Source organism: Cuculus canorus, chromosome 13 (genome assembly GCF_017976375.1).
Source record: "Cuculus canorus isolate bCucCan1 chromosome 13, bCucCan1.pri, whole genome shotgun sequence".
NCBI lineage: Eukaryota > Metazoa > Chordata > Aves > Cuculiformes > Cuculidae > Cuculus > Cuculus canorus.
In genome coordinates this window covers 7,266,068-7,293,394 of record NC_071413.1, presented here as the reverse complement: position 1 = coordinate 7,293,394, position 27,327 = coordinate 7,266,068, and the positions used below count along the sequence as shown (strand labels likewise).

The 27,327-nt window shown below is 41.8% G+C and overlaps 2 protein-coding genes across 2 annotated transcripts in view; both read left to right on the top strand.

Moving 5' to 3' along the window:
- USP10 (ubiquitin specific peptidase 10) overlaps positions 1-8,274 on the top strand; it is a 46,900-nt gene extending 38,626 nt beyond the window's left edge. Inside the window, exons 11-14 of the mRNA XM_054078856.1 lie at positions 2,110-2,275; positions 3,404-3,548; positions 4,713-4,778; positions 7,209-8,274. Of these exons, the coding sequence (XP_053934831.1) occupies positions 2,110-2,275; positions 3,404-3,548; positions 4,713-4,778; positions 7,209-7,396 (565 nt within the window). The 3' untranslated portion in view covers positions 7,397-8,274. The remainder of the gene's footprint in view (positions 1-2,109; positions 2,276-3,403; positions 3,549-4,712; positions 4,779-7,208) is intronic.
- A 7,582-nt stretch (positions 8,275-15,856) lies between these two features.
- The window catches only part of CRISPLD2 (cysteine rich secretory protein LCCL domain containing 2), a 30,795-nt gene continuing 19,324 nt past the window's right edge, over positions 15,857-27,327 (top strand). Inside the window, exons 1-3 of the mRNA XM_054078820.1 lie at positions 15,857-16,063; positions 20,054-20,373; positions 25,635-25,753. Coding sequence (XP_053934795.1) covers positions 20,131-20,373; positions 25,635-25,753 — 362 coding nt within the window. The 5' untranslated portion in view covers positions 15,857-16,063; positions 20,054-20,130. The remainder of the gene's footprint in view (positions 16,064-20,053; positions 20,374-25,634; positions 25,754-27,327) is intronic.

Below are 27,327 nucleotides of genomic sequence, written 5' to 3'. Positions count from 1 at the left end.
TTTACCACAGAAACAGTATCCCGTGTTGTGATGTTGGAAAGCTTCATCCTTTGAGGCTGAGGGTGGAGATAGGAAGGATTGAATACAGAACTGCCAGTTGAAGTCCACTAAAGTGAAAGCATCGGAAATTAGAAAAATCAAATGGAAAAACCAGCTAGAAAAACGTGGTTTGAATTGCCATCTTTTGGCTTGGGAAACTTTAGGCATTTAATTGTTTATTAAATGGCTATTATTCATAATTTCTTTAAAAAAAAACTCACTTAAGCAATGTGAGGCTTAAGTGTGTGAGTAAGAAGATAGAGTTTTCTATCACAGTTTGGTTTGTTCATGTGCAAGGGTCCCTTTTGACTTTCAGCTTGTATGAATTTCAAATACTTGTTACGCAGGCTGGCTCACAAGCAAGTTAGAAGTCTGCTAAATATTTCCATAAGTAGTACCAACTTTTCCCTTCAAATGCACTCCTTTTTTTAAAAGAAGGTATGCCAGTTACGTTGTTGCAGTTTAAGTAGGGTAGCAATGGACAGTCCTGTTTTCCTGAAAAATTCCTACTGTAGAGTTCTTACCATACCCAACAGTAATTATTCGTTGAAAATCGTGCGTTTTTCCTTGACCGGTTGTGATTTGTAATAGTGCCACTGTGATAGAAAATTGTATCAAAACCATTGTTATACAAGGAAATTTCTGCATATCTTTTTGAAGAAAATCTTTTGAAGAAATGTTACAATTTAACTTATAACAATTAAAAAAAAATCCTTAATGCTATCTTTTCGGAATATGATCCAGATTATTAATTAAATTTTTAATACATGGGCTTGGAACAGCTGGAGGAGTTAGCATTTTTCTGTTGATTATTGCACTAAACGGTTAGCTTAAAAAGGTTTGGGAAGTGTCTCCAAAAGCAGCAAGGCTTACACAGTGAAGGGTTTGTTTGTTGGAACACCGCACTTGCCATGTGTTGAAGGTTTTGTCCTTAAATATAGCCAAGGAGGAAGCGTTAAACTGAAATAAAGATGCTACTGTTTTTCATATGTTCCCTTTCCTCTAAAGGATATATACTTGCCAATATAAAGATGCTTTGGCTTTCTGTTGCTGCTTCAGGGCTTCGCTTGAGTCAAAGGGGCTCTTTGGATAGGAGTTCGTAGGACAGGCGTTAAACCTGGACGTTAACATTTCCTGTTAACATGACCTGCAGTCATTTGTGCATGGCTCCATGGATTAGAGCTATGTTAATTATGTTACTGCTTTCAGGCTTCATGAGACACTGTAACAAGCATAACAATAGAATAATTTCTTTGGCTGTAAAGAAACCCAGATTTTTGTAGCAGCTGGAGCTTTTTAATGTTAAGTTTTGCTTTCAAAATAAAATTTTTTGAGCCATGTTTGATGGTTTTAAGTTTTCAGCTAAGTTTAAGAAAAGTGAGAAAAAAAAAAAAAAAGCCATGTCCTCATGCCCTGGGTTGTTACTTCTGCTGTTTTCCGAAAGACTCCAATTTATGTACAGTGAAGTGCGTGGACACAGACTGGACAAAGAAGATGGCAGGAGGAAAAGGGAATACCTGTCCTTGACAGAGTGTAGTTTATTTTTCCTATGGCAAGACTTAAGCAAAAAATTTAAAATCGGTGAAATTTGTCTTAGTGAAGCAACTAAAAAAAAATGTGTATTTTTATTGGAGAATCTGGTATTGGTTGTAATTTTTACAGTTAAACTCTGGTATTTTGCACTTCTGAGGATCTGTTGGAAAACATACTTCAAAAATTCAAACATAAAGATTCTGGAGGTGAATCTTTTTGAATGCACTATTAACAATTTCAGTATTTTTCATTAAAATTTTGATGCTTCTCCAGTAGCTGTTTTAATCCTGGCATAAACAAAACAATTAAAATATAATTCCATTCTGTATGCGCTAAGTGGATGTGAAAATAATTTAAATTGCAGTCGAGTGGATTCACGTTGTTGAAACTTAAGCTTCACCTGTGTATTTGTATGTGTTGCTCTAGATTAACTGTAAATCGAGTTACTAAAGTAGACTTCAGTCTGTTCTTGCTTGAAGATTCTATGTTGTTGAAAATTCCTCTGCCTTATTACGTTTTGACTTTTTGTTTCTCTAGATCTGTTGTTTACCAGCAGAGTTCTAAGGAGTCTGCTACACTGCAGCCTTTCTTCACGCTGCAACTGGATATCCAGTCAGACAAGATCCGCACAGTTCAGGATGCGCTGGAAAGTTTGGTGGCGAGAGAGTCTGTCCAGGGTTATACCACAAAAACCAAGCAGGAGGTGTGTTCTGTTGAGCCCTTTTACAGTCAAATACTAAACTTTAAAAGTTTTTTTTCCACAGCTTTTGCTTTACAAATAGTTACTTAAACACTAGTACTTATGTTAACAAAAGAGGTATTAACCCTTTCATAGTGCCCTACGGTGGTAAACCATATTGCACTTGTATATGTGCGTGAAAGGAAGAGAAGTATTAAAACCGTGTCTGTAAATAGGTGCTTTCTAAGTTGGAGAAGTAATTGGCTGGAGATTTTATATTAGATTATTGTAGTAATAATACACACTATTATGAGTAAATTAGCTTTCAGCTGACGTTGACATACTGATTGCTGGGGATTGCCAGATGTTCTTGGTAAGGGTCTGTTTCGTTAGAGTCTGTTAGCACACTCTAGCTTCATGAAGAAATCTCTTGTAGCAGAATTGTTGCATGGGTTTTGATTTACAAATTTCACTTAAAAACGGAAATATTCATCTATGGTAGGCCTAGTAGAAGTTCACCTAGAACCTCATTAAAACAGTTGATGATCACTGTCTTTCTCCCTGGATTAATAATCTGAAATCTTTCAATAACCAAACCTCCATTTGGTGTCCTTGGCACTGTGTAATTGACTGGTTTGCTGTACGCAGCCCTAAAAAACCCAACTTCAGTGATACTTGGTGACTAGGAATAGTACATCAACTATTTGCCTCGGGTACTGAGGTGTACTGCTGTTGTGCTCTACAGTTCAGAGTTCTCTGATTTCAGCAGCGTTAGAAGTTATCAACCTGTTGATTAGAGTATAATGGCTTGCTAAGAATTATTAATCACTACTTTGTCATGAGCAGTTTCTCCTGGAGGATCTCCAGCAAGCTGGTTTTAGTACTTAAGTACTGAAATATCTGTGCTTATTCTAACACATTGCATTCTAGTCAAAGGTATCATGTTCTTCAAGACAACATTTTGGTTGAAGATCCAGTGTGCTTTGAGTAATAAACTGCAGTGTTTATCATAAATGAATACCAATTTAAAAAAAAAATTGTTTTTTTCTTCTGGTGTTTTTAAAATTAAATACTTGTTTCTCTTTTAAAGGAGCCATTATGAGCAGTTAAAAATTACAGCTTTTCTTCATCTTTGTTCTCTGTATTTTTTAGGTGGAGATCAGTCGAAGAGTGACACTAGAAGAACTTCCCCCTGTTCTTGTTTTACACCTCAAGCGGTTTGTATATGAGAAGACTGGTGGATGTCAGAAACTTATCAAGAATATTGAGTATCCTGTTGATCTGGAAATTAGTAAAGGTAAAGATTTTTTAACAAAATTTTCCCTTCTTTAGGGAAAAGATAATGTTGTGTTTCCTATGGATATGTGTTTGTCAATTTTATTCCTTGTTCCCAGCTTTGTGCGTAAAATTTCTTCTCCATTGTTGTCTAGAAACAGTAATTTGAACATCTTGCTATGTGAGTTCCTTGGGGGAGGTTCCTGGGTTCAGTCTTGCCTGGGTATGGATTTGGGCATCCATTTTGCAACAAACGCTATGGCTAAAGACCTTAAACCCTTTTGCACATCCTAGGCTTTGGGTTGGCCAAGTAAGAGCTTCCTGCAGGCTTAGGGAGTAAGGCTATAGACTGCTGAGGACAGTTGTTGGAAGTTATCCCGTTGAATGAGGAGTATGTCCCTGTAACAGGCTGTCACCAAGTAATACTAGATATTTTTATCTCAGATTTCATTCAGAGAAGTGGCAAATTATTATAATAAACAGTGGGTGATGGAAATTGACGTTTTATGAAAATGCAGCCTGAAGGCAAACAGGCTGTAGTACAGGGGTTCGACAACAAAGTTCTTTCTTTCAATAAATACCTTAAGAGATACCAATTTTATGAAGTGTGGAAGCTTTCATGTAACCCAGTATCTGAAGCTTGCCAAATTAAATGCGTTATGTTTTGATGCAACAAATTGACTGTGGGCCAGCCAGTAGTTCACACAGGAAGAAAGAAAAATAACGATTACTCAAGTCTCAGGTGAAATGCATACTTTGTGAAACAATACGGGTTTGGGGTTTTTTTTATTTCATATTTTATTTTAAGAATTCTTTAAAGAATGACTCCTTGTAGAACGAGTTCAGTTTGCCTTGACTGACAAAGCTGGTTGTGGTATGACTTGGAATCTGCGATTGATTTTTTTTGTGTTGTCTGACAGCAGGAATGCAAGGGAAAGAAACAGGTGGTCTGATCTTTTTTCTCTATTTTTTTCTTCTTTTTTTTGGTGATAGTTTTACACCTTCTGTAAACATTAGTGTCAGCAAACTATCAGAACCTTGACCACTCTATAAAGGCTGCAGAAGACATTTTATTTCAACTACGGTAGCATTGGTTTGGTTTATCTTATAAATAATTCATCCCTTTGAAACTGAATTTCTAAATTTGTTAACTATTGCCTTTGACTTTTTCTTTTTCCTCCTCCAGAGCTACTGTCTCCTGGTGTGAAAAGTAAAATTTTTAAAGCCCAAAGAACCTACCGGCTCTTTGCAGGTATTTTATCTATATGCCTTCAGTCCCTGTAGTGCAAATACGATTTCTGCATTTAAAATTCTAGAAATGCTAGTTTTCCTGGATTACATAAAATATTTTTATTGAAAATTGCATTGAAGTAACTTGTGGGTGTCAGATTTTTTTGTATTTAGTGATTTGCTTATGTGCATATACACATATATTGCTATACCTTTATATATCTGACTGATCTAGCTTGAAGCTCATGTAAAAAAACAGAGTTCTGTAACAGATGCACCCTGAAAAATATCAGCAGAAGATGAAATACAGGTGTAATATAACTCTGCCTAAAATACACCACATATTCTCAGAATAATGTTTCAAATGTCATTTGAAATCTTGTTTAAATGCTGGCTTTGCATCTCTTTGAACCCTCCAGGTGAGTATTGCTGGCAGGATATGAATAGCATGTTGTAGGGAAAAGTTTACCTTGGAGGAGATTATTTTTGTGTGAGGAAATGATGTTTTAAGAGTGCTTGTATACAAAATACCTGAATTGGTAGTTAAGATTGGAAGCTCATGTAAGAAGTGAGAAGCAGCATTTCAGTAATGAACAAAACAGTCTCTGGGCAATATGAATTTCCTGAAGTTTGAAACTCCTACACAATTTACGATTTGCACCTGCTTGTTTATGTTGGCATCAGGAGAACAGAATAAACTGGTGAGCTGAAGGTCTTAACTTGTAGATCACCAAATCCGTGCCAGTACTGGTGGCCTTATGTGACTTTATGGTTTGGATCCAGTTTTGTGACCGCTAAGGTTACAGAAGGAAGTAACATACCTGTCTCTTGTGGAAATTCAGGACTGTTTCTGGCAGTGTATTTTTTTTTTTTAATTTATAGTGGTTTTCATGGTACAAGTTTAGACAGTGTATTTAGGGTGGCTTGAAGAAAATGTGTTACTGCTGTCATTTTTTTCTAACTCCTTCTATGAACAAGTACAATACAAGTCTACAGTCACTCTAGGACTCCACAGAAACCAAGTTTATTAGGTAAATTTTAAATTACTGAAATAAGCTCTTGAAGAATTACATTTCCGATATTGTCCACTATTTGGCTAATTATCTAACAATAAATTTTAGGACATCAATAATTCAAGCTTAAGCTACTGTAAAAAAAAAATTATTTCCTAGATTCCCTCAAATGTATAGATGTAGTATAGTCTACCTTCTTGCTTTGCTTAAGTTTCTCCAAAATGTTTATTTTCATAGAAATGTGAAAAAATCCGAGTAAGTTTGAAGTGACTCTAGACTGAAGGCGTAAACAATTTCATAATTACATACTAGATTTATGACTAAGGCTCGCCTGTTCCTAGAAGGAGTTAAATGCAATTTCTTCTATGTATCCTTAGAATTCCATACATTAAAGATCTCTTCCATTTGGAGGCAGTTGTCACACCTAGCACTGAGAGTTCAGTGTTAAGCTTTGGGTTCGGTTTCTGCAAGGAGGCCTGAGGCATCTTTTCTGCAGAACACTTCTGACCATGGAGATAATTGAGAAAAGAAGCCAGATTGATTCTGTGTTGAAAGCAGCAGGATTGGCAGTTAATGGAAGTGTTCAGTTCACAGTCTTGTTAAGGAGGTTACTGAGAAATAATAAATATGAAAATTGTAGATCAGTACTTCGGTAGAACCTGTTTTCAGAATAAAATTAAAGTTAAAATGAAAAAAATTGTCAGGGAATAACTAGCTTATATTTTTAATCAGTGCAGTTTGAAAAGTGCTTGGCTGTACTGGGTTGCTCAATGTCATCTTGGTTTTGTCTTCAAATATTTTTTGTGTGTGTGTGAAGACAAGTTGTAGTTATTTATTTTTTATTTATTAATAAATAAATAATTATTATTTTTACAAAAAAATATTTTGTAAATAATTTTTATTATTTACAGAAAACTCCAGTCTTGCCCGCCTCCCTCTTTTTATTGACTACGACATAGTTCCACCTGAAATTTTTTTGGTTTTCCTTTAGTTTTACAAATAGTTTCAATAAGATACTACTGTCGTCAGCAGGCACGGGGAATGTGTAGCTTAGAATATCTCACAAAGTGTGACAGTACATTTTGGATGGGTGTGCTGCACTGTTGCAAATGAGCTTTGTGAGGCAGATCTTCCCCAGAGAATGCTCTAGGACGTTTTAAAAGGCAATTTGATGCTTTTGATTCTTAATTTACTTAAACCTGCTTTTAGAATCGCAAGGATTGGTTTGCTGGAGAAACATTTGTAGTATTACATAGCATTGAATGTAAGCAAGCAGGCAAGCGCTAAACACTCAAAGATTCTCGCTTAAGCTAGGTCATACCACGTGCAAAAACATGAATGTGCCATAAAGAAAGCAGTATGTGACACTGTTTATTTACTTTTTTAGTAGATATTTACCTGTGCATAGTATATGTGCATCATGAATTTTCTCTTTGCAGTTGTCTATCATCATGGAAACAGCGCAACTGGTGGCCATTACACTACGGACGTCTTCCAAATTGGTCTAAACGGCTGGTTACGCATCGATGACCAGGCAGTCAAAGTGATAAATCAGTACCAGGTGGTGAAGCCGTCTGCAGAGCGCACAGCCTACCTCCTGTACTACCGCCGAGTTGACCTGCTGTGAAACTTCTCCCTTTTACGCTGTGTGTGCAAGATACCTGCTTTGTAGAACGCCAACTATCACTAACTTTTTTTTCTCCTGTAAACGCTCTTTTGAGTGAATCTTTTTTCTATTTTTTTTCTTTTTTTCCCTTGCAACTATGGGATAGAGTGATAAAGGAAGCTACCTTGGGTTTGTGCACAACAGAGTTTGTGTTGACTTTGCAGAATGAAGTCACTTGTTTGAAAGACTCAGCCTCATGAATCAAGAAAATACAAAAAAAAAAAAATTAATCTGAGTTAATGCTGAATCCTAAGATAATAAAAGGGGGTTTGCGTTTGATTCCCACTTTCTAATTGCGTAGTAGAAGAAAACCCTGCACCAGCAACAGAACTTGTAGATTTCTGTGAAAATGTTTTATCTTTACTTAAGTAAAAAAATGAAAAAAAAATAAAAAAATACAAAGCGCTCTCTGCTTCCCCAATAGTTTTTGATAAGTGGTAAAAAATGAGCCGATGTGTATGAGATGGAAATGGTCCTATGTGCTTCAAAATGCAGAGTTGCTGGTTCCTAATAGGAAGACACATTTTAATAATTGTGCGATGAGAAACTGCTTCAGTACACATTGCAGATCAAATATTTGGAGTTAAGATGTTAGTCTATATAGATGGGTGATTGTAACTTTATTGCTATTAAGAAATTTCAAACTGCATTTATGCTTCTGTGTACATGAAATTAAAAAACGGGCAAAATAATTAAGATTGATATTTCTTTAAGTCTGCTTTGTTTAATTTTGCTGTCTGCTCTCCTATAATGTTGAGTTCTAATTGTACACAGTTTAGTGATATCTAGAAGTATAAAGTTGTCGCCCATCAATAAAAGTCACAAAGTTGGTTTAAGGTGTGTGTGTGTGTGGGTTTTGTTTGTCCTCAAGTGTAAATTCCACCCTTGGAAACACAAAAAATTGCTGTGGGGCACTTTTAGAAGTCGTAGATGGCATTTCCCCAGGTGAAGGCCAGGTGGGTTTGTGTGTTACAACTTTTGAAACTTCAGAAATGTTCCCATTCAGCATTAAGATGGAAATGAACTTTGAGAAGAGAGGGAGAGGAGATGAGCCAGCCTCAAACAGCTGCAGTTCAAGTGCCAGGACTGAATACACGTTGGCCAGAAGAGGGAACTGAATCCCTTCTGTATCCAACGTGAAAACCCCATGTGGTTGTCTTTGAGGTAGATGTTTTGTTTGCCTTTGGCTAAAATATTTTCTTCTTTAGCCAGCTGACATTTTCATTGAAGTGTTTGGTAAAAATATTTTCTTGATCAGCTTCCCATTGCCTTCTAAAAACTCTGTGTATATTGTTTAAACCTTAATTTGGTGATAGTGGTATGTGCTTATTGAGTCGTTGGAGGAGCGTTAGAATTGTTGCCAGTGACACAGGGCTAATTTTAACATGGGTTGTGGAAGTAAAATCAGCTGCATAAATTTTACAGGTACTGTGTTCCAATCAATTCCTTTAGTATTTCTTTAAGCTGCTGATTTCATTTCACTTTAAATGGCCTGTCTTTCCAGAGATGGGTGCCAGTCTTTGCTGAAAAGCAATGTTGGCTTCTTTAAGAGAAGGAAGCAGCCTTGTGAATGCCTTGGGTTTCAGTGTGTGCCCATGGATGTGAGTGTCCTTCTTGTGTTGTCAGCCCAAGACAAACCACAGTTAGCCATTTTACCAAAGACTTTTACCGAAGTTCCTTCATGGCTGCTTCCTGGAAGGACTTAGATGTGAGATGCTAAATCACAGATGCACTTTGCACGATTTCATTTTTTAGGGCCGTTGTGGATGTGTGGAAATGAAATTCCTGCAGCAGACCTGAGTGTTGAATGAGCACCAAGACCTGCTGAAGTAAGCCCTGCTGATTTGCCCTTTGGCTTTTCTACCCTCTCATTCAGTAGTGGAGAACTTGGGACTTTCCTGCTTGTGAATCACTCCTGGCGATGCTGTTCTTTTGTCAGGAATGAAACAGCGCTGCCCAAGGCTCGAGCAGCAAGTAGGAACAGCCAGCCACATGGCTGGGGTGAGTCTCTTCAGGGCGTTCTTCCCTGCTCAAAGCTGAGTGATCTTTGGATGGATGATCTTAAGTTTCATTCTTGAGTTATTAGCTGAAGTTAAGGTATTTTTCCAGTTTTAGATGTCCAATTGTGTAAGGTATTTTGTTCAGCAAAGTTTATGCGTATTTTCTGATCTGAAGATTGTGACTGAGGCATTATTATTAATTTTAGTGATGTGCCACCAACTCCGAAGCAGATTTCTGTCCAAAGCTTGTTTTGATTTTGGCCAGTGGCAGGGAAAACCCAGCTCCTGACTGCTTACTGGGCACAGTGCCCCAAAGCTGGGGCTACCGAGGCAGCGTGCCAGGGGGTTGCTAAATGGCTGGGACTTCCAGGGTTTCCCAATGCGAGGATGCCCATAGTGGGAATTACCCCAGAGCCAGTGCTGGTGAGACATTGATTATGGTTTCAATTCGGTATTTGGGGAGAGGGATTTTGAAATGACTGTTCAGTGCTGGTTATAGTTCACCACCCGTTTCTGCACCCTAGCTGAAGGAGTTTGCTGTACTGCGGAAATCCTTTTTTTTCCCCTCCCTTGGGGCTGTGTTGAACACTTCCTTGTATCTCCAGTGGGAAAAGATACATTTCCGATAATATAGGTTTACCAGGATATTCCAGATAAAATTGCAGGTAATCATTAACTAATGTGTTACTTGGTATCAGTTCCTTGCAATTAACTTCGATTTTGATGGGACCAAATAGTCAGCTAGTGAGTTTTGACCTCTTCTACTCAAAAATTATGGGTTTATGTTTGTGGGTAGGATATAAGGTATGTTTAGTAGAAACAAACTGGACTCTGTGGTGTTGGTCTGCTCTTGCACTAATGGGACTCTGAATGGGAGGGATTTTCTAAGAAAAGCTTTCCTATTTACACGTGTGTTTTTAACCAGTTGTGGGAGGGTTTATGATAAAATTGTATTAACAATGCAGGTAAAATAAAATTATTTATTATTTTGAGGGATGATTGCTGCTTGCAAGCAGCCCTTCAAGGCTTTCCCAGGTCTTGGGAGTGTAGGTTGAAATTAAGTTCAAGTTTTTGCTATCTGAAGTCTCTCATTGTGTTATCTTTTGGGAAAGGAACACTATCAGTCTTCCCATGAATAATGAAATGACTGTTCTTGGTTATAGGTGACTCATCAGCTTTGGAAATGACAGTGTTCCACCTGGAGTAGGCCCTTCTTTGTGATGAGCAGTTCTGAGTGGAGTCCAGAACCGCAGGAACTGCTTAAAAAGAGTGAAGTGAAAGAGAGAGGAGAGGAAGAAATGAGGAGTGGGATGAGAAAGAATGGACTGGTGTACAGTTTTAGTATTATTTATTTAGCTGTGCTTATACCTCTGATGAGATTTGCTTAGAGTGCATGTGTGATGGTTTAAATATTACAGTATTTAAATGACAGTTTGATTGCTTTTTACCTAATATAAGCTTGGTCCTAAGAAGGTTGTAGTTGGTATTTTTTGCTCTCGGGAGTGTTTTTGATGCGGAGACATAAGGTTCTGTGTTCCTGCGCAGCTGTGGAAGCTTCTGTCTCCTGTGTATTATCCCCTGGGCTACAATAATAGCAAAGGAATTCATATCAGAAGTCAAGTTCTGGTAACAACGTAAACCTTTCCTGTCCATCAGTGACCTGTAGAGGCATCTTACAAAAGTCAGGATTGGAGAATGTGAGAGGAGCTCCTGCTGCAAAAATGCAATTCACTTGGAGTCTGTTTATTTAGTTCCACATTTCACTCTACCCCAACAGGCTGCAAATGTTACTAATTATTCTAAAGACATCTGGGAATGAGTAATTGTCCGTTGGAATAATCTCTTCCTATGAAATGGAAGCTGTTTAGACAGTATTCATTTTTGGATTTTTTTTCACTAAGGATATTACGAATGCACTTGTTAAAATCTGTCTTTTGCAGTGTGTTACTCAAAGGAAACACAAGTAATAAACCATGTGGCAACAGCCTGTGAACACATCACCACAGTTTTTAATTTCTGTATTAAACTCCTCCCATTGTTGCAAAAGGGGGGGTTTGAAGCCTTTTGATTATTTGCTTTGTCTGTGAATGATTATGTAAAAGAAGGAAAAGAAATAAACCAACACCCAAGACAACCCCTACCCATTACACCGTAAATCTGGAGGTTGTGTGCTTAAGTTTAAACCAGGTTTTAAGTAATGTTTGTTAAAAAAATGCCCATTGAGACCTCACGTTTTCAAAACTAACAGTTTTGGATGTGCCAGTCCAAAGGGCTGCTAGAAAAACCTTTTATGCCATAAGCCAGGGGTGGGAGAGAAACATTATCAAAAGCATAAGGCATTCGGGGGTGAAGAAGCTGTGGGGTTTTTAATTAAGAAGCTGTGGGGTTTTCCAGTGTCCCCTGAGCCGCACTGCAGCAGAGGGCAGTGGTGGCACATGAGTGTTGTGTGGTGGTAAAGAACTGCTGCCTGGGCTTGGAGGAGCTCCCTGGCTGCCAGGGAGGGGGGGGTCTCTTGGTAAAGTTGCTATAAATCTCTCTTGTTTTGAATAGGAATGAAGAGCGTGCCTTTGACGTGCGGTGGATGTGCCCAAGATGTTCAGGAATTCATGCAAATGTGGGGTTTGTTCCAGGTTATTTCTAATGACATAAAGGATTTTGGAAGGAATTTGTATCGGCGTAATAACCAGGCGTAACGGCTGTGGAGCTTACAATTGCAATTCCCCTTCTCCGTTTTGGGGTGAAATCTCTAAAGATGAGCGTGTTTGGTTAAGGTTTCTGAACTGTTTCAGTGTGCAGATCTGTACTAGTTCCTTTATTAAAAATGGGTGTTTCAATATCTCTCCCTGCAGCTGCAACCAGGAAATCTGGTGAGCTGCAAAAACAAGGGGAGGGATAGGGGGGTGTATGTGTGTAGATTTTAGTTCACATTTCACCTGTGCTTAGAGTGGTCAGCAATGCCCTAAAATTTCAGCTATTTATTTCTGAATCTGCTGCTTGTGTACTTATTTCCTTGTCTTACTGACCTATTTTTTTTACCTGGGCTCTGGCAAAAGAGCAGAGGTTTTGGGAAGTTTTGTGGTGAGCTGTTTTTTTGGGGGTTTTGGTTTTTTTTTTTTGCATAGCATCAGCAGATAAAATGTTTGGGGAAATCTTCTATATTATGAGAAGGAGGAAAAGAAGCTACAGATGAGCCAGAGTGGTTGCAGTCCAGGCTATCCCCAAACAGGAGAGCAGCAAGAGAGAATATATAGGGGTTCACAGTGCCAAATATTAGTTGTGTTTGGGATTAAATCTATAAATGCCTGGCTTTCACTCAAGTGACTGAGGAACCTCATGCTGTAAATCCATCGGCTGGAGTGTAGCCTCCTTGTAATGCCAAGGCAGCATCATGCTGAATGGTCAAGAAATGAGCATCTTCATCTCATCCCTAGAGGGGGGCAGGACAGGTGCAGCAGAGGTTTCTTGGCCACCTCTACCCCACTGCATCGTTTCCCATTGCCACGGGGTTTGCTTCATCCCCGTTATTGCTTTTGTGCTCCCTCTGTTCTGGCACAGAATCGAACCGAGGTAGTGACAGGACTGAGCGCTACGGCTTTGAATCTCTTGCCCTGTTCGTCCATCTGCCCTGCTCAGATTTGACCCCGTTATTACTCAGCTACTATTTTAATAGGAAATAGAGGGGAATTTAGTTGAAGTTGAAAATCAAGACATGCTGTCTGCATGTTCAATTAGGAGGGAATAGTGAAATCTCTGTTTCTTCTTATTCATTGGCTATTACGTTAAAAGCCTTCTCTCCTAATACATACTTACACATGCAGCCTGCTTTATGTGGCTTTTACCACATATGAAATGGAGAAGTTATAATCAAGACTGTAATAATGCTGAATGATTAAAAGTAACTTCTGATTGTTTTGGCTTTGGTCAAATGTGTGACCTGAAACTGCTGACTCGAGACGAAATGAGGTGCATAAAAAGCCTCATTACAGGCTGTGCTCATCCCATCGCTAGGCACAACTGTGCGGAGTGTATGACTTGTGCAGAGAAGCTATACTGGGGTATATTAAAAAAAAATACATTAAAAAAATCAAATCCTTGTGAAGCAGCAGTGTTGGTAAAGAAGTCAGACAGCCCAAACCATCCCACTGGGATTAGTTTCCCATAGGAACATTTGTGGAGATTACAAAATACTGAATATCTCTGAGATCTGGAAATAATTTGTATGTCGGTATGTGAGACTTAAAAAGAGTTAATTCAGCTTTCTGGTAATTGGAGTGAACAGCACCTTCTGAGGGCTGTGAGTCAGGGCTGTGGAGCTGTGTGGTTTTGGGGTGGCAGCCTGTGCGGGGGCATGATGGTTCACCACTGCTGGCCCTCGTTATTTGGGGAAATTAGGAAACTGGGGGCTGCAGCATCTTTCAGCTGATGAAATAAGCCTTCTGCAAATACAGCAAACTCATTGATCCGGAGTGAATCAGAGAAGAAGAAGAAAAAATTAAAGGAGGATATGGTAATTTTAAAGCAAAGCAGCACAGAACCTCCTGTCAACTCAGCTCTGTGTGGTCTTTTGAATTGCCCTGAGTGGCAGCGCCTGAACCTTTTTGGGAGCGAACCGCCCAAATTCCACTGAATTGCACTTAGTGGAGTAGAAGTGCCAGGTACAAATGATGGACCATATGTTGTTGTTTCACATACATAGTTTGTTTAGAAGTAAATAGAAACTCTTTGTAAATACAGCTGCGAGAACGTGGCCAGTGAGGAAGAGCAGCCAGAAAGGGTGTCGTGGCCATACCAGGCTGCAGGACATGAGGGACCGGTGAGGACTGGCTCCCCATCTCCCAGCTATGACTTCGTTTGAAATAGGCAGAACAGAAATTGGGATGGAGACACCCCAAGTGGTGAGAATCTGCTGCTTCTCAAATAATATCTTGAAAACGGTGTGAGGGATTAAATGAGCAGCTGACTTCAGAGGGGTTCTTTTCTTTGCTCAGTGGAGTTGCTCTGTCAGTCGCTGATATTTGCTGCTTTGCTCACGCGCCGTTGAACAAGTTTGATAAATGTCATTTTGCTTTTTGAGCACTGCTGGCTTTAAATAAGTCTCACAGGGGCAGAATATCTCGTAAGCTTTCTTCTTGTAAACAGCAAATACAAGTGGTTGGTGTTTTGCTCAGAGAAATGAATATTGGCAGCTTAGAAGAATGGAAGGACTTTCTTTCCCGAGAACGGTGGAGAGAGGACTAGACAGCGGATTTGGAAAACTCACAGCTGCTTTGTTGGCAGGTGCTAAATCTGGGAGATGGGAGCTCCCCCTTCTCCACGATGAGTGTTTTCTGGTGCCCTCGTGGAAGGAAGACACCCCAGGTAGGTGCCAGCAGAGGTGACATCCCTCCAGGACTGCTGGATGAGGATCCCAAGGAACACCTGTGGGTGGTGATGCCTGGATTTACTTGACAACTGGACTGAATGATCTTAGAGGTCTTTTCCAGCCTTAATGATCCCACGAGACTCTGGGCTCTCTGCACCCCAGCCTGAGCGCTGACTACTTATGTTGTTACTCGTCATACTGTATTATTTTTTCCTGTTTGTTTACTAAGAAAAAGGAATTTCCAGCTCATCTTTTGCTCAATTGTTTCCTTCCACTGTGAGTAAAACGGTGTTTCAACAGCAGAGTCGTGCACGGATGTGATAACTGGGATTTTGGGGGCATCCCCTTTGGAGCAGAAGGGGAAAGCCTAACCTGGATGCCTCAAGAACTTTATTTCCCTCGTTCCCTGTAAATCCCGCTGCCAGCAGGGCTGAACTGTGTGTGTGGGGGGGGGGAAATGCCAGTGCTGAGAGAGCTTTGGGAGCGCACTGCAGAGTGGTACCCCCAAAGGACCCCTCTGCGCGGCGGGATACCCGGGGTGGGGGGGTTGGGGCCAAACCCCGCTTTGCTGTGGCTCAGCCCTGCAGATCCGCTGGGATCTTCCCCTGGTGGTAGCCGGGAGCAGAGAAACACTCTTTTAATCCGGGCAGAAAAACCCCCTTTCTGGAGTTTCCTCCTCCTCCCCGTCGCCCCTCACCGCGGTGTCGCGGCCCCTCGGGGAGGGGATATCCCGCTCCTCCGGGAACCCGCGGCTCTGCAGGGGAAAGAAAAAACCCTTTTTTTTTAATCTCATCAGCGGGCTGCACTCCTCCTCTTTCCCCCCCGCGGGTGTTGGGTTACAGCCTTTGGGAGGATGGTCCCAATTTGCTGAGCCCCAATGACTGCCTTGGAAGTGCGGAGATGCCAAACGCGCCCCTCTGCGCCTCTCTCCTGCCTCCTCGGCGTGGTCCCCCCCCCCCCCTTCTCCCCCCCCTCTTCTTTTCGTTATTACTACAGGCCTGTTGCCAAACAGGATGATCCAGGGTTGTCCTCTTTGCCTGGAGAGCATAAATACCACTGGGGAGCTCTGTGAGACTGCACTTGGTTTGAGCTGCTGAGCTGAGACCTCGCATTCCTCGCACCTCCTGAGGCTTATTTCATCCTTTCCACCACCCCCCCACCTCCTCCTCCTCCTCCTCGTTTAAATATTTCAGATCTGTAATTTATTTTCCACAAGTAGGCTTGGAGGAGCTACAATTTCCTGGGGACTTGGAAGGACTCCGTGAGGTAAGTGTGAGCTTTTGTCCTTGCTTCTGAAATGTGGTTTGGGGGTATGTGTGTGGACAAGAAACGTCTCTATGAAGAAGGCACAACTTTAGTAATTTCTCCAAAAAAAAAGTTGCCTGAGTGATATAAACCAGCACAATTCTGTCTGAGCTTCCCTTGTGTGTGCTTTGCAGAGGTTAATGCAAGATTAATAATAATCTTGAATGAATAGGAGGAGTTTGCAAGTACAGCCGTGGATTTCTACACGAATAGAAAATATCTAAGAGATGCTGGAGCAGTCTCTAATACTACCCATGGGTATAACTAGTCTGCTCCAGGACGCCTGTGTTTATGCAACTGCTTTAAAGTCCTGTCTAAAAGGAATTTCACAGTGTCACCACATGTTGTGTCTGTTACCAGTGGGTTTTCCGTGTGGTTTTGCGTAGAAACTCACCCACTTCAGCTCTGTGGAGCTGGATTGTAATGGAAGATCCAGATGGTTTGGCCTGTGGCCTTGAGGATGCTGAATCCATAGGGTGCTCTGTGGAGACAATGTTATATCCTGTGTCAAGGAACTTGTCATCCCACTTTTCTTTTGAAGCCAACACAATTCTTCAAAGCTTGAAATGCGTGTGTCTTGGTTAAATAGGTGACCAGGGGGTTAATGCACTGAGTGTACTGCGGCTTTATCACTGGATTTCTTTGCACAAGTTAGAAGCTGACCCCCAGGTAGCTCTGAGTAAAAGTTGATCCCAGGTTACCATCTCCTTTGCTGTTTTAGAAGATTCGCTGATATCCCAAACTAACTTCTTGGCAGCTTGTTCCATGTGTAGCTCCACAGGTCCTGAGCTGTTTTAACTGCAAATGTCATCCATAACCAAGGATTAGACACCCATTCATATACTTAACCAGGGAGGCAGTTCAAGATCAATAGCTGTAAGGAATGAGGTGAAGCAAGGACACAATGAAGTTCAGAAGTCAGCCTGCACGTGGCTTTAGCAGGCGGGCACGTGCCAGCCTTCAAACGCTACCAACTCTTCTGCTTTTTTCTTTTGGTGAAATGCAGACACCATCCATTAGCTGGGGAAATAGCTTTCTAAAAATAATCTTTTCCAAAGTCCGGTGCTGCTTTTTAGCTCCCTCAGACCCCAGAAGGCGGCCTTCCTTTTGTCCCCACTTTGGACAGGCTTTACAGCGTATTAAGGAGTCGGTTTCTGCTGACTCACTGGTTTCTGATGGCTCCCAGATGTTTACCTGGCACCAGCATCAAGGGCCTGATGCGTTTCAGGGGAGGCTGTGCTAGTGCTGCTCTCGAACCCTTGAAAACAACAGCAGAGACTTCCTCAGCTGACTGTCAGGTGATAATTTTTTTTTTCTGAATAAAACTCAAAAGCAACCTAATTTCCATCCTCTCCCATGAGGAGTTCCTGCTGCAGCCCCGGAGGCTTTGCCGCAGCTCTTGGGACTGGCAGAGACTTCATATGTGCCTTAGTGTTCCGTTGCACCTGGGCACGAGGATATTAAAAGAGGCAGACGGATGGATAGCTGAAATCTGCGACACCTTGCTGAAACGTGAGCACCTTTCTGCTGCTTTCAATTAATCTGGCCAGGGAACTCTTTGCTCCCTGTTCGTTTCTGACCGCTTCATCCTTCCTTTGGATGTTCAGCGCTCCCTATCTCGAGCCAAAGCAGAGGGAAGGACCTGCACAGCCTGAGTGAAAAAGAAGGTAGTGCCAAAATGACCTACTTTTAGAGAGGTGCTAGTAGCCCCTTGCTTGCGTATGGGATACAGGGAGGAACTTCCCGAGGAATAATGCACCATCTGTTGCTTGGTTTTGGCTGGATCTTGCAACCAGATGCAGTGGCTTCACTGTGTAGCTGTGAGCGAGGGCAGCTCCTCTGGGCTTTCAGATGTTACAGCTGATTTTTTTCAAGCTGCCCTTTCTGTAAGTTCAGTGTTTGCCTTAAATGGGTGGTGGATACGGGCTCCTATTTAGCAAAGGGCACTTGGCCAAATGAAGGGGTGCAACGGCAGCGAATATTAGCTGTCTGTTCCCGCCTGCTCTACCTACAGCGCAGGCTGCAGTTAAAATTGCTTGTGCTAAAAGGCCACATTGTAAATGGCTGTGGCAGAGCATCTATTTTTAAACTCTTAGGGAAGTGCCTCAAAGTAGGAATTGTTCCCTGAATTTGGGTCAGACAGTCTACAAAAGCAACAGCTCATTTTGCCTCCCTTATCCCTCTCCAGCCGAGTTAGAAAGTTGGGCTCCTGCTTGGGGGGAAGCAAATGCTGACAAACAAGACTGAGAAAGAGGATGAGGTTAAAGCAATATTTGTCCCAACACCACCGAAAGTCCTGTCTTTTAGGTGTGCCTGGAGCTGGAGTAAGGCATGTGTGTTCAACTTGCTCTGCAGAGCAGGAAATAATGAGAAGCCGTTACCTAAACTGAGCAAATTACATTCCTGCATTGTTCTATTGAGGCAAAATCTAAACGTTCTGTCTGGAGAAAAACACAGCAGCTGGTTTTCATCTGCCTTAATACAGTACAAGGAAGAAGCCTCTAGAAGGGAATTAATCTATTTTGTGCAGACAGCCAACAAGTTTTCAGGGGTTTTCAATGGCCTCAGGTTTTTTTCTCCGCGGGTCTCTACCAGTGCAAAGCAACTCTGTATTTGCCACTGTCCTCTGCAGATGCTGCTGTGGTGGGTCTGGGGAACAGAGATTTGGGGCTTCATGCTCAAAGTGTAGCTTTTCCAGCTGGGAACTGGAAGGTGCTTCCCTGTATTGGGTGGTTTCCAACTCTTCCCGTCCAAATCCTGCGTTACTGGGCTGAAACTTCCCAAATAATTCCTACTCATCTAGAGTTTATCTCCAGACACTGAACAGGAATGTTTTCAATGTGTCTTTTAGCGGTGCTGTCAAAGACAGATCTTCACCTAGTGTTGAAGACGGGGAGTCTTTAGCCCTAAGAGTGACATGCTGCGCTTGCGCCAGCTGTAGGTGTGCTTATTGCCCCGGTGGATTGATTCTGCTCTAGTGGCCCTTAGATCCCACCTGAAGAATACTAGGGCCATGCAGCAGCACATATTTTCTTCCCTGAATAGCTCATGATCTGAAAGAAATTGAGGCAGGAGGGAGAGGAAGGGAGAAAGAGATTGGAAATGGCAGGTTGAGCTGGAGCAACATGGAGCAAGGAAAGGGATAGGGATGAAATGAAGTCATTCAAACCTGGCAATAACCAAATTGAGACCAATTCTTTGAGCCCTGGGTGCTGACAGCTACCGGGCATGCATGGAAACATATAATCTGACTGGTGGAGGACGGGTGCTCCAGCTCCTCTCCTAATCTGTCATAATTCATATCACTGGCTGCGCTCCCGCCTGCTGTAAAATGATGCGTCAGTGAGAACACTGCGGTGCGTCATTCGCCAGCAGGGATTTTGGTTGTTCGACGTTACAGTGAGATTTCACATAAACAACCACTTTCATGAAGTCTGGCAGCTGCTCTGCTGGAGCCGATTGGCAGAGCGGGGCCTCAGAAATAGCTCTTGCTGATGTCTGACCTCTACGATCTGGCTTGATGGGAATTTTACTTTCCCTTTTACTGATATCTGTTCTTCACTTTCACGACTGCTATTAAGTGAATAACTCCAAACGTCTCCCCTTGCTGGAGCAGGGATTATTTGGAGCTGCTGGGCTTTTCTAGCCAATGCCTGCAGCCCTGGTATCTTTGGTGGAGAAGGCATCTGCTGCCTTGCCTGGGTGCTGCCTGACCAATGCTCACTCCTGGCACATTGTCAGTGGAGTTACACAGTGTAATAAACTGAGTTCCCGTCACTTATGGGGGTGTTCAGGTCTTCCTGTCATTAAGGTGAATGATAATTCCTTATGCTGTGGGCATCACTCTTTTTCAAGCAAAAACCTGGGTTTTGTGGCTTCCTTGGTGGGTGTCATGTGCACTGAGAGCTTTTCAGGCACTATTCTGATTGCCTTTTTCTCCCCAAAATACAGTGGAATCCAGGATTCCCACAGGAAAACAACTTACCATCGTCTTCGTCTCTGCTTCTGCTGGCTGTAGAGGAGGAGGAATGAATCTTGCCCTGCCTTGGATCCTTCCTTTTGGATGTGTACTGTTCCTGACAAAGGCAGCTGAATGCTTTATCTTGCCCAACTCAAGCCACCTGGAGAGCATTTTGAGTAAATACCATGATGGGGAAACTCACTCCAGATCCAAGAGAGCCATTTTATTCTCAGACAGACAAGAAATATTGATGCTTCATAATAAATTGAGAGGTCAAGTGTACCCAGTGGCTTCTAATATGGAATATATGGTGAGTCTAGCACCTAATACTTAACTTTATTATTATGTTTTTTTCTTTTTTATTTTAATTTTCCTTACAGTGCAAGAAGTGTAGCAAATTTCCTCTAAAGTAAGTTTTTCTCAAGAGGTTTCCTGGAGCAGTTTCATTCCAGAGTGCACGATGCTTTAGATCATTGGACTGTTTTTGTTGGAAAGGACCACTAACGGGTCATTGAGTCCATCCGCTGCATAGTTTCAGGACTGGTTCCATTATTCATAAACTAGCGTCTGGCCCAGCCCTGGATGCATCTCCAATGATGACAATTCCACAGCCTGCCTCAGCAGGTTCTTCCATTACCTTAATGTCATAAAAGCATCACATTTTCCCTGGTGTTTAACCCACGTGCTCCCTGTGAAAGCTCTAAGGCCATCGTGACTGGTATTTTGGGACATCACAGTCAGCTCCAAGAAACTTCTGACGGTCTTTGAGTTGTCATCAGCTGCCACCCAGACTGGAGGTAGCATCTACCCTTTTGCCATGTACCGATCACCAGAGATTATCAACGTCAGCCAAGCATCTCTGATGCTGCCGGGAATCTGCTCAGGAACTTAGAGGAACAGGGCTTGAGGGATGTTTCTCCATTTGCAAAGAATTTCAATCACTGGAAATAGCCGGAAAGACTTTGGGAGTTCGTGGGTGGATGGCTCCGTGCTACTGGCTTTTTGTAGTTCAAGAAATCAAAATTAACGTTTGGTCAATGTATTCTCCCACTTCAGAGGGAGAACTTAAAAGTATGAAATATGCCTTTACCATCAGTAATTTAGATGAATTGGCTTTTTTTTCACCTGATGCCAGACAACCTTCTTTGAGCTATTTTTGACATGCCCTCAAAATATAGCGGGGCCTGAAAATGATGTAGGCAAATAAATGTTTTTGTGTGCCTTTTCCCAATACGCAAATATAGCTATGGCCAAAACTAGCGTAGCTTCAACTGTGTGCTCCATCTGACAGTTTAAATAATTAATGATTTGTTAAGACCATATTTCAAAGGGTAAAATAAAAATACATTAAATGTAATATAAAATTGTTTGTCAGCTGTGCTGAAATGAGTGCTGCAAATGGAAAATCCTGCCTTTTGCTACTGTAGGGAAAAGGAAGAGAGAAGGGAGGGCAGAGGACAATAAAAAAGGACAACTGACCATCGGTTGGTCCCCATGAGCATTCACACCGCTGGTCTTTGATCCCACATTTGTCAGAAATTGCAGACCTTTCTAAGAACCAGTGCTTTGTGTCTCTCTTTCTCAGCGGGCTTTCACCTTATCCTGCAGGCAAGGTAGTGCCAGAGAAGAGGTGACCTGATTCATTTCCAGAAAGTAAACACAAAGCATGAGAAAGCCAAATGTGTTTTGGTTGGCTTTGAGGATCTGAGAGGACTGCTGTTGCGGACTGTCCACTGCCCGACTGCTGTTTACGCTTGCAATGTGGTTACATTTTTATGTTTGCCTTTGCTCAGTGTGCTTTTCTAGTGGTTTTTATGGGTGATTGAGAGTAAATGAAAGGGCCTTATGTGCTGTGAAGAAAGAAGCCGAGTACAAGATGGTGCTACTTGGAAAGGCTATAATCAGTCTTTCATGTATTCCTGTTTACCTAATTTTGCTTGGAAATGCTGTGTATATTCTGAAAGTGAAATTTACTTTAATCCTTTGTTCTACATAGGACATTTTTCATTTGGACTCATTTAAGAGGATGATACGTCCTTAAGAGCGTAGATAAACTTTTCTCTTTTCCTTTGGTGCTGTTGTGGAGTGTCACAAGTGACGTGTGGTGCTAATTTTTGGACAAGTGGGTAGGACTTGTTCTTGAACATCGAACTCCAAACACTGCTTTCCAAATGTCCTTTCTTCCTGCTCCATACCTGATGTATTTAAGTGATCTCGGATGGCAAGGGGAGCTAAGGTGTTCCAGGGAAAGACATATGCATCTACTACAGGATGAACTTCAGTCAGTGGAGGCTGTTAATAAGAAAGCAATAGCAGTGAGTCCCGTGACTTAGCCGAAGATCAGAAGAATTATATGCAAAGGGATGAAGGTAATGTGAAGTGAAGAAACAAAGAAAGAAGTAGTTTTGCTGTTGAATTTGTAGAATTAATTGAATATATAAAGAAAGTCAGTGTTAGTGTAGTGATCAGTGTACATCTTCCTGACGAAGCTGGTCAGATACAGAATTGCCTTAACGCTATTACAGCATTATGATCGACAGTTTCATTGTGTGTTTGGACTTTAGAACAGCAGCCACAGCTGTGGATGGGTGCCAGGACCAAAACAAACTCCTTGTTAATGTACCCAGAGTAAAAACGACATAGTAGTTCCTAAGACATTTTGACCTTTAAAGATGTCTTAGTCAGATGGCTTTCAGCAGTGGTGAAAGGCAGGAAACTTTCCTCTTGCAAAGGCCCCAAAAGCAGCTGGATAAAACGAAATTGTTCTTAGTACAGATTGCTGGAAGGAAAATAGTTTGTTTCCATGCATAAAGTATCCATCCTTCCTCTAAACTGTGAGGGGGGTGACTTTCCTTGTCAGGATGGGATACTATTTCTGTGTGGGTTGGCAAATCTTCTGCCGGTAAATGTCAGTCCTCGACTCTAATGCCTTTTAAAAAGAAATTCCCTGTATTGTAAAAGGTCTGAGATGGGGTGAATAGCGAGAGAGAAACCTACTTGCTACAACTCGGGTGTCTAGGATTAGGTTTGCAAACTGGTGAGGCTGTATAAATGGATTCTTTGTGAAATATACTCTTCTTAAATCTAAACCTATAAACTGTACTTTAGTGCGTGCATACCGTGCATGTACTTAACATGTACAGTGAATATAGTACTTTGAAAGGTCGTTACAAATTTGTAGGAGTGAAAAAAGAGAGTCCATGTGCTAAATTACTTGTTATCACACATACCTGAAGGCTTCTCAATCTCTGAGAAGGAAACTGAGTGTAGACATTCCCTGCTCCCCTGGCTTCAGTAATCTTCCTAGATACTGCTTTAAATATCAGCATAAAGAATTTTTGCAAGCGTAGCTGGGAAAGTCTGAAATCTATTTTTTTGATACATTTATTGCTCTGAAATAACTCCAGCCTCCTGACCGCATTCACGTCTTAGAAGCAAGAGGCAAATGACTCCTCTAATTTAAATAGGATGGCTTTGTAATCTGATGCCCAGAGAACTGAGCTTCTCTACTCATCAAGCACAAAGCTGTGCTAAGACACAGCTCATTCCCAATTGCCTGAGTATCTTTTTTCCGCGTTAATTTATTTTATCCACAGGCATCAAAGGAAGATGTAACGCATATGTTCACCTCAATTTCCATTTAATGACCTGTTGCTTCTAATGTCTCTGCATTAAATTAGTAGATTGGGAATTTCTCTGCCTTTGAGGCTGTAGGGAATAGTGCTCTGCTAGAAAGCCTGAAGTACTACCAGTACATAACATCTTGGGAGAGTTTCTGTGGCTTGTGTGTTGGATGGGAAGGTGGATTGTGGCTGGTCATTGCCTAGTGCAGAAAGTGGGAGACCACAAAAAGCTGTGTGTCTAGGCACAATTGCGATAGTCTGCTCGAACAGAGGTTTGGAAATGTGTGTGTGGTGGGTCAGATCCATACACCTTCAAGGAGTTGGAGAGCTGAGATGGAAAATGCTTTTATCCGCTTCGTCAGAGCTGTGTCTGCATGGAGTTTTGCAGACTGACATGAATTTGCTTGGCCGCTGGTCCGTTCAAAGCCAAGCTGATGAGCTCAGAGCAGCTATGGGATGTTGCTGGAATTTGGGTTGCTGAATATGCTTAATGATAAGCTGTTCTCAGAGGTCTGGGCTGTTAGCTCAGCTAGATGAGCTCATGTTTGCCTTACGAAGATAGTATAGACACAGTAGGTTCCAGGAGACGCTGCATTTTCCTGTCCTCTTAGCCAGGGATCTGCAGTCCCTCCCTATCCCAGTTATAACTGCCTGAGACTGTGTTCAGATACTTACATGGAATGAGCGCTTGATGCTTTTTAAATGTGTTAGAGAGCCAAAATACCCTCCAAATGTGTTCCAAATGGACTCTGATGGGTCCTTCGATATGTTTGAGATTAAGAGTTGCTTTTCTTCTGGAGAAGAGGAAAGACCAGCTGGTTATGATAGTAGATGTCCAAAGAGGACATATTCTTGTCCTGGCACGTGAATGGGCTGGAGACACATTACAAAACCTCTCTTCCCTTTGGTTTTATTTGTAGGAATGTGCGGTAATATTTTAATCCCAACGAATTATCCTCTAAGGACTGCTCTGAATAGACCAGCTGTCCGTAATTACACAATGAATTCAGGGCACTGTCTACTGGGTCCAGCAAGTCTGGCCTTTAAAACAAATACACTCCTGGGCAGCTGAGCCAATGAAGCTTGCTTTCCTATTTGCCTTTGTATCATGTTTGAGCTCTTGTTTGGCTTTCAGCTGGGTGATATTCAATGAGGACTGATCTCACACCAACACCCTTCCCTCACTGGGAACATAAATGAGATTTGTCAATTCTAACCTGATGCCCGTTCAGAGAGAGTGATATTAGGAGCTCTGGGACTTTGCCTTCTCTGTACAGTTTGACTGGATCCGTAGCTGGACTCTGCAGTTCTTCCGGAAGGAGAAGGGGAGGTGGGGCTGAGAGGCTCAGATCCACGTCCCTCGCTCACAAAGCTGGGCCGAAAATTTCCAGTTGTGTTGGTAATGAAGGTCAGAAGCACATTAAGTGTTGGGGTCCCTCTTCATGGGAAAGCCAGGAAATGGATGGAAAATCGCGCTGCAACTATGTCAGAACACTGACTGCATGTTAGAAGTCTTGCAGATCTCAGAAATAGGTGTCATGAGGAAGTCTTGGGATCTCCACTCTTGATTTTTTTTTTTAACAGATTAGAAAAACAACTGTCAAGAATACCTCGATTTTAGGTTGGATAGTCTGGATGGGTCCTTGAGGTCATCCCAGGAGTGTTCTGCTGACCTATGCAAAACACGTCCTAAGAAATATAGCATCAAGCAGGAAAAGTAATAGAACCTTTAGTGCCCTGCATTTCCTTGGCATGGGAACATCTTGAGAAACTTGTGCTTAGGTCAGGGCACATCACTAAAGTACGATGGTTTCCCGAGGACAGAACAGACGCTGGGGGTAACCTATAATTAGATCTTTCTCCACTAACTGCTGTTGATTGAGTCTCTTGATCTAATAACCTTGAGATGACAAATTGACCTGTTCTTTTCTCTGCCCATGCCCTGAAGACCTGGGATGATGAGCTGGAAAGATCAGCCCACGCTTGGGCTCAGCAGTGCATCTGGGACCATGGGCCTAGTGCCCTCATCAGGTCAATTGGACAGAACTTGGCGGTTCACTGGGGCAGGTAAGAGTTGGGGGTGCTACAAACTCAATGCAAAGAGCAATTCATGGATCCTCTTTTAGAGACACTTGAAAAAGGGTTGCCTTGTTGATGCTTCGTAGAGCACGGAGGAAAGCTGAGGATCACTAGTTGTTATTGCTTAGGGGAAATGGTTACAGTGACAATATCTGCAGCCACCTTCAACTGTTCCCAGCAAATCAACATTGATATGGGTTACTCCCTTTATCTGTATCTCTGGGTAGCGCAGCTGTAACGTCCTTAAGGTCACCCTTACTCCTTAAGGAGAACAGCTACCGGAGCCATGACTCTTGCTCTTAAACCTGCTATTTTGGGGGTATTTCTGGCACCATGCTGAGAAGTTTCTCAGAAGCAATATCTGGACTCAGCTGCTAGTTCAGAACTTAATTTCTCATGCTGTATTTCCCATAAATATTTATATAGCTCCTAGTTTGTCTTTACTGAAACCACTTCGCAGATTTTTTTTTTCAACTTACTTCCTGGGGAAGTTTTTAACCTAGACTTGTTAACCTAGGTAGGAAAGCTGATATTAAGGCTTCCAAATGGATTTCCCTCTCCACCTTGTGATGAAACTTGATTATTGTTAAGCCGTTAACATTAAGCCTGTTATAAATTAAGTTTACTTTGTACAGCAAACATTTTGTATGGGCTCAGGAGCCCTAATGGGTGGAAATGCGGTTACGCTTGTTGAGAATCAGATAGGACTTGGTGGAAAGCAATGGAAATTTGCTGATGTGAAATTGGCCTGATATAAAAATAGGGGCCTATTTTTGTTGACAGAATTAAATAATGATTGGAAAGTAGAGTGGTTAATCCTCTGGAAAGAAAATCAAAAGATTGGGCTGTTCTTGGATCTCCTACAAGCATTCAAGATGACCGTGGGTTACTGACGGAGGTAGATCCAATCTCGCTGCCTTTGCAGTGACTGAGAGGAAAAAGAAATCAAATCTATCTCAGTTTTTTCAGGAACGGGCCATAACTTGATTGCCTCAATTTCCTCTCCTGTAAAATAGGATTCGGAAAGTATTCACTTAATGACATCATGAGGTTGATGTTTTTAAAATACTTCTAATGAATGATTTTTAATGAAGACTTGGCTGGAAGAGCAAACTCCTGTTGGTAATGTTATCATTTGTATTTCTGGCCGCTTGCTTCATGTGAGCTGTTGAAAGCAGTAAGAAGTAGTGGGTTTGAAGCATTGCTCTGCTTTGATACAGAGTGTGCAGACTGTTCTGATTGCTCACTGTGTACACGTCTGCAAAATGCATATGAATTTCAATAAGTAGTTTTAACACCATTTGTGTTCTCCTAAACAGTAGCATCGGTGCTGCAACAAACTGCAATATCGGGTGCATAGTTTGCACAAAGTATTTGCAGCATGTGGAGGGGCTTCGTGCAGAGGGTAATTGCTGCAATAAAAGGTGGAATATATACATACTGTCCTGCACTAACTATTCTGCCCTAATTCTTGGTGTGATGGGAGTGTGAAAAAGCCCACTGACTTTCAAAGGTCTTACAGTATTAACTGCTAGTGTACTTCCAGGTTTAGCACATTGCCT